Source organism: Hippocampus zosterae, chromosome 2 (assembly GCF_025434085.1).
Source record: "Hippocampus zosterae strain Florida chromosome 2, ASM2543408v3, whole genome shotgun sequence".
Taxonomy (NCBI): domain Eukaryota; kingdom Metazoa; phylum Chordata; class Actinopteri; order Syngnathiformes; family Syngnathidae; genus Hippocampus; species Hippocampus zosterae.
The window spans coordinates 24,471,592-24,483,470 of record NC_067452.1 but is presented as its reverse complement, the minus strand read 5'-3'; the positions used below and the strand labels follow the sequence as shown (position 1 = coordinate 24,483,470).

Below are 11,879 nucleotides of genomic sequence, written 5' to 3'. Positions count from 1 at the left end.
GCATAACATGTGCAATATATACAACACTTTCAGTAATATTTTACAGGTTGCAACCCCTTAGCGATTGTCACATTGGCACATTCCGGAAGCATGCAGGTTAATGGAACCCTCGAAAAATTGTCCCTAAGTTTGAGTACGAGCGTGAATGGTTGTTCGTCTCTGTGTGCCCAATTGGCTGGCATCCAGTTCAGGGTCCATCATTGAGAAAATTAAATCGTTATGCTTCAATTTTACACACAAATTAAATCCAAACTATGGTTTTAAAAAACATTGCAAAATAAATCATAAATGTGATGTCATTCAATTACAGGCAATAAACACACGTATGGCACGGATTAACGTCCGTATTCATTCATTCGATTATTTTTTTCTCCTGACACTGGATATTTGAGCTTCATTGTATTTTCCTTTTAGTTCATTTGATTAGGTGTTATCTTCAGAAGATATGTTTTATGAATGTGCTACATTTGTTGGTGAAGTGATTGCTGACGTAGGGCGGACAAACATGAAAGGGACGCACGGCTCGTCTAATGGACTGCACGTGCACATGCATCCGCCTTCCCTGCTCGCTCGCGAAACCGAAACCCTATTTCCTTTCCTTTTTTTCCCACAACAGACAAGACTCCACTTCAGCACTTTGCACTTGTCTTCCTCAAGCGGTATATGTTCACATGTTTTAATCATGGCTCCGTTTCTGTAACCTCTCCTACTTGTCGGTGCGTGTTTTTATTCCCTCCCAATCTTTTTTTTCCTCCTTTTGGACCGTTTATTCCCCACGAATGAGTTCACCGCTCTTCTTAGGGCATCTGGTCGGGGTTCCCGTGGAAACGATGGATCCCGGTGCCGGGGCCAAAGACACGACTCGCACGAAGATTTTTGTCGGCGGATTGCCGTATCACTCGGACGACGCCTCACTTCTGAAATATTTCGAGACTTTCGGGGACGTCGTCGAGGCGGTGGTGATCACCGACAAACACACGGGCAAGTCCCGAGGATATGGCTTCGTAAGTACGCGTTTCTCACGAATTGAGTTTATTTCCACACTAGTCACGTACTTCTAAAGTATCAAGTTGTTTGCAGTCATTTTGCCATTCATTCTTTGCTCACTTGCCTCAAATCCTTTGATGCTTGCTGAACTGCGCTTCATTATCCTTCATTATGATGACTTTACTCGAGATGTCATGCATGTTCTGAAACATAACCCCTCCCCAATTAGATATGGTTCGAGTTTCAGTTTGTACTACCTCCGGAGCATTCCCCTTAACACATAAAAACAAAACTCACGAAATGCTCAACTGAATCCAAATTGGGGGGGGAGCAAATCAGGTACTGTAATGCCCTTGCCATGCGCACTTAAAGCAATGTATTGAACGGGAAAACAGTCACAACACATTTTTTTTTTTAATGAGGAGACTCACAATGAGTTTATGTAAAGCAGGGGTGCCCATTACGTCAATCGTGATCGACCGGTAAATCTAGGACTCGTCCCAATTAGATCCGAAAAGTGTAGGGGAGAAAAAAAATCGTGTGTCTTTGTACATGTTAGTAATATGTTTTTTTGTGTTAATGTACACTGCACCCGAATCATCCAATCAGCGCTATGATAGTCAACAGGCTGCAAAAGTACATCGCTTGCTTCTGTTTGGTTTCTTATCATGGGGCGCGCGTATTTGTGTGCGTGTGTGCGCGCACGAGAGAGAGACTTCTACCGAGCCACAGCATCATCCTCTGTGAGCTCCAGCAGATCTCAAACCGTCCTCCGCCGCTTGCAGAAAAGTTTCACATTGAGCATCCATTTGCGCTTGCGTGGCTTGACCTTGAGCTCAAAACACTCAAAGCTCCCCTTCCCACGCTAGCTTCCCACTCCTCAAATTCACTCCCTCAAGGTAGATTCCGGCTGCTCATCCCAATCCGGGGAAAAAAAGCCTCCCACGTACTGTCGCAGCCCACACCATGTTAACATGCAGCTGAAGCTCAGCTGGAAACATCTTAATGCAGATCTCTGGGCCTCCTCCTAGACTGTATTTTTGTGTATGATCGTTTTTTTTTTTTTTTGAGGACAGACAAGGACCTCAGCTCCCTGCAGACTCTTAGAAGAGCCTGTCCAAGTACAAAGGAGGGGGAAGAGCATTTACATCAAGATTGTTAGCATTAACGAAACAAAAAAAAAAAACATCCTAAAATTGAAAAAAATGATTTTGTTAATGAAATCATAACAAAAATGCTTTTGGAAAAATGAGCTTTCAGGGATCGTTTTAAATGTACGTCCGTGCGGAAGAAGGAAGGTCACACAGTCATTTGAGAATTGAAGCTTGCTTTCTTCCACAATGCAGTAGAGTGACCTTTTATTTATCTGTTTTAATATTGCACCTGTCAATACTCTGCACATTGAAAAGAAATCAAACTAAAACCAAGAAAAACTACTCTCAAATCAGACGTTTAAAACTTTACTAACTTGCTCTATGAACTCATGAAAATGAGCTGAATTTAAAAAAACAAAAGTTACTCACAATAGTGAGCCATCCAAAAGCGTGACAACTCTGGTTTACACATAACACAGTGCAACTGCTTTTGTGAAATTCACCCGTGGGATGTTGTGTCAACAGGTGACCATGGCGGACGGCACGGCCGCAGAACAGGCATGCAAGGATGCAAATCCCATCATTGACGGCAGGAAGGCCAACGTCAACCTGGCGTACTTGGGAGCCAAGCCGCGTGGCTTGCATTCCAGTGAGTGTGTTTTTTGGACCGTCAAACTTTCCAAAAACACGCATGGCAGGCTGATTGGTCACTCTAAACTGTCCCTAGGATGGTTGGTTGTTTCTGTGTGCCCTGCGATTGGCTTACAACCGGTTCAGGGTGTCCCCCGCCTACTGCCTGAAGATAGCTGGGATAGGCTCCAGCACCAGATCGGAAAATGGATGGATGGGTGGATGGATGAAAATTAAGGACATATTCATTACAATCATAGTTTTCTGGTTTGAAATCATTTTCATTTGTTTCATTGTATTTTGTTAATGAAAGTATATTTTCAACTTTAGTTTGGGTTATTTTGTTAGTTCTTGTGACTGTTCAATGACCTTGTTTAGTACCCCAACTCTTTCTCAAATTTAGCTGGAGTAGGCCAGAGCTCTTCTGCGACTCTAATGAGGATAACCAGTACAAAGAGATGATAAGTACTATATTAGCAAAATATTTTTTTTTAAATGTAGACCAACAGGTATTCCACCCAAAAAAGGTTGGCTTCTTTTTTGGTTAATTTCTGTTTCCTTTCAGTTGATGTGTAACTTGGGTATAGTGCTACACAAATAAAAAGTATGTCTGTCAATTTTCATTTGGTTCCAGAAATTAAGGACACAGTTTCCAGAAAAAGAAGGCTTTTTGCGTGCGTGTGTGTCTGTGTGTGTGTGTGTGTATGTGTACATATATATACAGTGTATATATATATATTTTTTAAGGGGGGGTCTAAATTATTCAGTGCCACCATTCATCCAGTCTTTGTTGTCCATATGTTTTCCACTTGAGCAAATGCACAGCTTGCGTGCCGCCAGGCATTTTCAGCGCGAACCAGCAGAGCATATGCTTCGTGTTTTGCAAACAACGTCCTGCTGCACACCAAACTCTGACAGCGCCCTTTGGAGCTTTCCAGCAAAATTGCAGTTGCGTGTAGGTGCGATTGACTAACAGCCAACCATCTTCTTTAATGTGTGTGCTCATCGGCTGGCCAGCGTTGAGACGCATGCAGGCATTCTGCTGATGGGAGATGGCAGCGCTCGGTATTATTTGTGTGTGAGCGGAGCGAGATGGGACTGAATAAGAGCATGTCTGTTGCCTCTTTGTGTGACCTAAAAGAAAGATTTCTGTATAGTGTACATGTGAACAAAAGAGATGGGTACTATCCCGGTGGCGAATAAGGAGCCACAACAGAGGGACAAATGGCTGGAGAAATGTAGGGGATGATGAATTTCCCCGTCTTACTCAGCCTCGGCTCATTCCCGATGAACCTTGAAGGCAGTGAGGTCACAGACGTTGCACGTCAATGGGCTGGCAGACTGGCAGCAATATCCTTGTGTACGCGCTAACCTTTGAGCAAGCCGAGAGAGAGAAGGTCCTGGTCTCACTACTGCCTCTAATTTCTGCAGGTCTCGCTACCGAGGTTCCAGTCCAGCAAGTCCACCCTGCATTGGCTCAAAGGCACTACGGGTAAGGCTGAGATCAATCAGTATTTCTATTTGTGATGGTAACTTTCTCTTCCTCTGCTCTATTAAACACACGGGATGCTGGGTTCTGGATTTCACTCACGGTTGACTTGGGCGACACGGTTGAGTGAGGCAGCAAGCCACTTAGTTAAACTTCTGCACACACACACACACAAATGGGTATATGAATCCACGTGCATGCACACACCCACACGTAGCTGTTGTGATCCAATCTCACTCTTCCACTCAGGGATTTTTTTTGATCACTAAAACACATCTAACACATTCACTCAATTCTAGAGTTTTTTTTTAATCCATTTGCGATGTCAGATTGTTTTCATGCAGTGTGGACAGTGCTTGTCCGATTATTAAAATAATTTATTTATTTTAATAATCGGCCCCTTTGGGCCCCTTTCATCTGTCGATATAAATCGGGCATGTATGCGATGCGTCTGCAATATAAATGCTCATCCTTGCACGTTACAGCTGCGGCTGTTGTGAAAGCGCTATATAAATTCGCATGTACTGTATTGTATGAGACCGATAACGTCATAAAAAGCCCAGTTTGCACTCCATGTGCGCGAGAGAAAGTATTTTATAGGGAAACTCGTTTTTTGCTTAACAGTCTTGAGATTAGATTGGAATTGAATTTAATCCCACTTGGAACATAAAGCACAAAATTGACTTTTGTTCTGACAGTAGTGATTCAGGCGGTTCTTTTATTACACATGGCACCGCATGATCTTTAGTCCACATCTCCATGTAATGAGGCGATTGAAAAGCATCGCCTGATTTCCTCTAAACATTTCTATCTCCTGCCGCCTCACTCTTATCGATATGAGATGCTAAAAACACACACTGGATTATATTTACTTCTGGAAAGGCTGCCATGTGATGCCGGGTTTTTGTGTGTGTGTGTGTGTGTCACTCGACATCATGTTTTGTGTACACGTGTTGCATTCACATTCAAAGTTGCATGTGTGTTTGTAATGTGAATGAGTACAAAAAAAGTATTTTTTCTTTTTACAACATAAGGGTATAGTGAATGCGGTACTGTATGTGTACTTTGTATGCTCAACAGTTAAGCTGCAACAAGTCTGCCAACAGGCTAGCAGAATGACGGCTGATGTTTTTGTATTTGTACTAACCCAATATGATTTAGTTATTATTTATATACAGGTACACATATATAATTTAAGATAAGGTATTTCACTGTAAATCACCCGTGTATTGGCGCAGAGCTCTGTCTCATAGCTCCTCTCACAAGCACAGTGAATACGAGAATGTTTGACTACCTTTATGTCGAGGTTGGTTTATCTATTGCTGTAGCTGTGAGGAAGGTGAGTGAACACCTCACATACGGAGTGAGATCAGGCCCCAGTTATCTTTCCCACCGCAAGTTGGCACAAAATGCAATCTATCTGTGCGCATGGCTGGACCTTTCTTTCTTTTGGTGTTTTCATAGACAAGCGCAGTCAGAAATGGGCCACGTCGGTTGAGCGTTCGTGCTCGGTGTCTAACGGCCTTTAGGCTGAACCATGACTGTGTGACAGAAGTTCAGCGTCCACACCCCAAAGAGAACAGTTATGACTTAGTGAAACTAGAAAGATGATTCATTGCCAGAGATGCTGCGAGACCAGTGCAAGTGGTGTCTTGCATTGCAAGCTAAAAACTGATGAGTCCAATGACATGATGATTTGCCTTTGCCTTATGTTGCTCTGGTTTTGGTTTTTGTGCGATGCCCTGCTTCTCGATGCCAAGCTCTCATCCCGGGGCTCGCAAAAAAAAAAAAAGTCAATTAAAAACCTCCATTGCTCCAAGTGCTATTAATATTGCAGCCCTCAATTTCTGAATGAGTGATGAGGGAGCTGACACTGACCCAGATTAATCCATGAATGGGTGATGATGGATTGATTAAAAGTCTCCCACAGCGAAGAAGGACATTCCCTTCAAAGAGCGAGTCGCCCTTTTTCTATATATTAGTTGCAGCTTCGACACCTCACACTGAAAATAAGAGGAAAGTATGCACAGACATACACCCCCAAAACGGCAGAAAACTCACGCCTACACAAACTGGGGCTGGATCTTTGTTTATAGTTTACAGTACCAACACGTGAAATTTAAATTGTCTCGCTCGCATTTGGAAACCACGTGCCGTCGAGTCGCGCCGGAATTAAATATTTTCTTCTTCCGAGGGAAAATAATTGAGAAGCACTGGTTGAAACCGCGTGCGTTGCTACTCCTCGTCCGCCGGCTTATTTGCCGCCACAAAGGTGAGAATGTGTTACTGTTGGAAGAGAGGCTCTGCACCACGCAACTCGCAGCTGCTTTACGTGTACAGTATTGGGACATTTTCTCAAACTGAAGCCCATCGGCAAAATGCAAATTCATTTGCATGTTGACAGCACGGCAGTGTCCAAGTCGAACGCTGCCCCTTCTGTCCCTCCCCCAAGCTCTGAGTGTGCGTTTGTCAAAGGAGGAGGATGAGGGGTGTTTGTGTGTCTGCGTCCAGTGTGTTTGCCTCTGCCTGACTCGCTCTCCTCACATCACTCATCTGAACTATTAAAAGCGCGACTGTCTTAAGGCATGAAGGATATATGATGGCTGATCCTTCACCTCTGACTGTCTCCCTCCTCTCCTCCTGCTCATTTCTCACCCGAGGCGTCCCGATGGTCGTCCCCCCCTCCCCCACCCACCCTCGCTCCCGTTTTTAATTCACTTCATCCCACGCCTCTCTTCTATCGTGCTTTTTGACAAGGGGGGTGTGAGTACAGAGGAGGCTGACTGCGAGGGAGTAAACCTACGACGAGCCGAGGCTGAGTGCCGTCTGTGGAGGTTATTCTGCTCTCGTGGGTCTGTTAGCGGACACCCATGCAGCTGTGCCAATTAGCCTGAGCCCTCCACACGCACACACAATACAAGTGCACTCTGTTCTTCACATCGTCTTCAAAGCTCAGCTCTGCGTGTGACTTAGACGTCCTTGTCTTGCATGTGCATTCACAAAAACAATACAGATACTGTATGTATAAATGTGCGTTTGACAGCCAGAAACGTCGCCTGGGTCAGGGAGAGGCAAGGCGCAGCGCTCTCTCGTACGATGCGGCTGTCACATTGGATCAGTCGGGCGGCTGCACGAGGCCGCGAGAATGACACTGCACTTCTGCTCCGGGAGAGTCCTCGCGCGAGCAAGGAGATGAGTGGCCATGGGCTTGGGGGGGGCGTCCTTCACTACACTTGTTTGGAATTTCTGTTGACTTTTGTTATGTATCTGCAAGTTGGAACGTTGTACATGTACTTTCCATTTAGCTTTATGCTTACGTAACTGAAAGTCAGGCGGCGGACGGACAAAGATGATGCCGAAGAAGAAGCGCGGGGCACCGTGGGTAAGGTAGGCCCCAGGCAGCGCTTTGCTCAGACACGGAGGTGTGCAGTGCAAGCGGCCACACCATCCAGAGGCAGAGCAACCCCAGAGGTCCTATACTCTCTCACGTCTTTCTAGCTCAACACCTCCTGACACCAACAGCAGCCTTTCGCCCAAAATGACCTCAAGGTGCTAGTACTGGTGGTGGAACCCAAGTTGGCCATTTCTGCACAGAAAGGCAACACTACAAACATATGAGGGCCTTTTCCAATTGAGAGAAAAGCAGCATTTGTGGTGTGATATTTAACATCACATATTAAGCAAAAATAAGATAAAAGAAGCTTCTTGGTCTGCCTGCTGTCATGTCGCCATTCGTTTTAGAATAACAGAACAAGATGGCGGCGCAAGTGGACACAGCGACCCATCGCTCTTCGGGTCGCGTGAGATTTTGCCATTCTCCTGAGTGAAATAGCCGTAGTGCATCTGCAGGACAGTACAAAGCACCGCTTAAGGCTAGCAACGTTGATACATTTGGCGACAGCAACTGCGACTTCAATGAGACGAATTTCTGTAGATCAGCTGACCTTGCCTTCATGAACAAACTTAAGCCGCTAACCACGGTATCACTGTGCCCCTGGATTTGATATTGTATTTCTTATATACTGTCACTGGCAAAGTATGGTTGAAAAGTGGAAATGTGAACAGTAGGAATGCTGTGGCAGCCAGGGTGTGTGTGTGTGTGCGTGTGCGTGTGCGTGTGCGTGTGCGTGTGCGTGTGCGTGTGCGTGTGCGTGCGTGTGTGTGTGTGTGTGTGTGTGTGTGTGTGTGTGTGTGTGTGTGTGTGTGTGTGTGTGTGTGTGTGTGTGTCCGCGCGAGTGCGTGTGTGTGTCCGCGCGAGTGCGTGTGTGTGATTACATCATTAACCTGATGCTAACCTTTGCGCTGAAGAATTGAGGAGTGCTTCTGCTTACCGCTAAACACACTCCACCTGGCATCAAGTGTGCAGTTTGGACCACTAGCTTGTATACACAACACACACACACTTGCAGAGACTTTTCACAGGTCTGTTAAAATTCTGATGATGCTGGTGATGCTTCTCCTCGGCTTCTTCTGCTGTTACTACATGGACGTATGTGAGGCAATTTAGGTTAAATGGGAAGCCTCTGGCAAGGGCACCATTCCGTTCAGGGTTTTTGCTATCATTACTAGTGTAGCTTGACATGCTGACAGTGGGAAGAAAAACTCCTTTGTATTAGAAATACATTTCTGACTGTGTGTGTGTGTGTGTGTTTCCTTTTTATCTCTCAATGGGAAGTAACAGCTTCAGAGAACATACAATGTGACAATTGCAGAACAAGAATAAAGACCTATTGATACGAGCTACTATGCAACTTCATCAACATCACATATCAAATGAATACGTAAAAGCGGCCATATCATTCTATTTTAAGCTTTCCGCATGAGTTAACGGTAAGAATAGATTGTTTGGCACAATGGCGATCTAATTCCTTATGTAATATGATTTCTTTTGGTGGCTATTTTTGAAACCCAGAAGTAAGAAGCCTGGTTCACTAAAACTCCGCCTCCCTCGTGTGGCTGGTGGGCCCCTTTCATGACATCATCCTAAAGCTGGCTGCTATGCGCACCGTCTATAAAACAGTATTGAACAGTTGCTATCACCAGGCAGAGCAGTGCTGCTTTTGGTCAAAGATTTCATCATCCGTTTCATTGGTCCAACGTGATAACCATCCATCCATGCATCCATCCATCCATTTTCTGATCCGCTTTATCCTCACAAGGGTCGCGGGGCGTGCTGGAGCCTATTCCAGCCGTCTTCGGGCCGAGGACACTGCAAACTGGTTGCCGGTCAATCGCAGCCATCGTGAAGTGTTCGGTAGTTTCATTGGTCAGATGTGTCGAGGCGATCTGTAAATCTATTGACAGTATGACGCTCGTCTGTAGAAATTTATAGAACAATTGTGTCACATTTCAAGCCACACATGATGAGAAAATACTTATATGCTCAGTTGAACTCTGTGTTGGCCCCACACTGAAAGATTTGCGATTGTAGCCAAGAGGTTCTTTCTTTTTTTTACATTTATTGGCACCAACTGTTTTTCATGCAGATCAGGGAGGAAAAATGACTCTTAACACACCCTAACACCACAGGATCATCACTGCTGATAATTTTGATTTTTGTTTTTCCCAAGTCACTTGGAAATGGGCCTCTTGTCTCTATGTTTGAAATGAACCATCATCCAACCGGTGTCCTTTCTGTCCCACTAGGTTGGCTCATCCTTACATCTACACACCTGCGTTCCTGCAGCCCAGCCTGCTTCTGCAGTCCAGCATCGTCCATCCATGCTTTGCTCCCTCGGGATTGGAGCACTCGCCCTACAGCCCGTCACCATTGCCCTACCTCAGCTACAGCTTCTCGCCCGGAATGCCAGGGCACGCTCTGGTCACATCTCAGACTCTGCCCACCGCCACCCATTCGCCTCTGGCAATGTTCTCCGCGTTGCCCGCCGCACCACAAGTCACCATGCCAAACCTTGTGCACCAGCACCACCGCGCTCAGTGAGCATCCATGGCGATCAGTCAGTGGCATCACGATCATCAAAAAGGGCTGATGGAAAGCACTCCTTTGGACTTTTTGTATGTCGGTTATAATAGTTCAGAAAAACGTTCTTGCTACAGTTTCTTCATGCAGTATGAATACTCTCAAAGTCAAAGACTGGAATAAATGGGCCCTGAGGCTGGCCACCAGACGACTGTTTGGAGAACACATAAGTAGGGAGCAATGAAAACTGTTTGTTTGAAATTATGCCGCAGCAATCTTTTTTTTTAACCTCTTCAACATTGCCTGTCTGGGCTGCCTCATCAAAATGTCTCTGTCCTCCTACACCCCATTTGAACATTTTGTTGTCTTAATCTAAGCTGTGCATCATAGAAGTCCCTGCCTTCCCATTTCTTATGCTCAATAAGGTTGGGCATGCCAACATCGGACAAGGGCGATCTTTCAGATCGTTACAGTTGGAGCAAGAGAGTTGTTGCTCTTGATTAAGTTCCAAAGCTGTCGCTACATGTGTACATGTTGCAGTTCGATTGTGAAAAAGTTACATTGTGAAAGGAGAGCAGAGCAATGCAATACATGTTAGTGTCAGGTCAGAGCTTCTCTTGCAGCTCATTGTCCATATCAGAGTTGTTTCTTTGTTTGTGTGCGTGCGTGTGTGTTTGTGTGTGTGTGTGTGTGTGTGCGTGCGTGTGTGTGTGTTTTTATCTTATTTTTGCAGGCTGTAAAATGAGACTCATGCTTGAGGAAAGCTGGATTGGGATCCCTTGTTTATATGGAACCACCTCTGTTCTTAAAAAAAAGCCATATGTAACTTTTATGAGAATATGCAAAATAAAAGCAACGTTTACTATTAAGGCGTCGGTGCTGTTTGTTCTTGGTGTAAGTTATTGAGGTCAGTATCAGCGTGAAATGAAGGTTTGCATGATGTCGAGCCTGAGGAAGCATACATGAGTCACTGAAGATATTTCTTTTAGAGAAATGCACTTACAGATTCAAGTGCGTGGAGGTAAAGGTCAGATTCTAAAGCAGATGGAACAAATGTTGAAAGAAAACACTGAGAAGGGAAAACATCAGGCATGCAGTCAGCTGTAAGACCATAAATAAATTGCACGACTACCACACAGAAGTCAAATTTAGGAATCTCCTTTCTGTTGTGGGGTTTGCATGTTCTCCATATGTGGGTTTTCTCCAGGCACTCCACCCATATTTGAAATATAGGCATTTAAGGTTCACCGAAGACTTTAAATTGGCAATTTCAGTGTGATCAGTAGTTTGAATGTGCCATGTAATTGACTGGCTACCAGTGGTGGTTCTAGACCCATCTCACCGGGGGGACTAGACTGGGGCAAGGGGTTTTCTCTGAGAGGAACCGTTTCAAACACACACAAAAATGCACGCATACTCACATCAACAAAAACAAACTTACACACACACCCGACATTATTGTCTAAATAGTCTCTCTGTAGTTATTTAGGTAATTTATTATTGTGTTTTTTTAATGCAATGCCACTCTATGTCTTTTACTGTATATCAAGTCAGCATGTGCTACACTCAAGGGAATAATGTAAACCTTACTAAGGCATTGCTTAATATTTACAAAGTGCAGTGGGCCAAGTGGGGCGAGGAGGAGGAGGAAGAGGAGCTGGGGCGGGGGGTGGGGGGGGCATTCACAGAGTAAGGGTGCACTGGATTCCCCCCAAGATCCCAGCACTGGAGATATCCTGCTTGTTGCACAATGTCACCT

The 11,879-nt window shown here is 44.9% G+C and overlaps 1 protein-coding gene across 1 annotated transcript; it reads left to right on the top strand.

Moving 5' to 3' along the window:
• Positions 1-7: 7 nt before the first annotated feature.
• LOC127595559 (RNA-binding protein 38-like) lies at positions 8-10,985 on the top strand. Its single transcript, XM_052057164.1, has 4 exons — positions 8-1,004; positions 2,607-2,730; positions 4,143-4,203; positions 9,847-10,985. Exons 1-4 carry the CDS (start codon positions 780-782, stop codon positions 10,139-10,141), a joined length of 705 nt encoding a protein of 234 aa, XP_051913124.1. The 5' UTR covers positions 8-779; the 3' UTR covers positions 10,142-10,985.
• Positions 10,986-11,879: the final 894 nt, after the last annotated feature.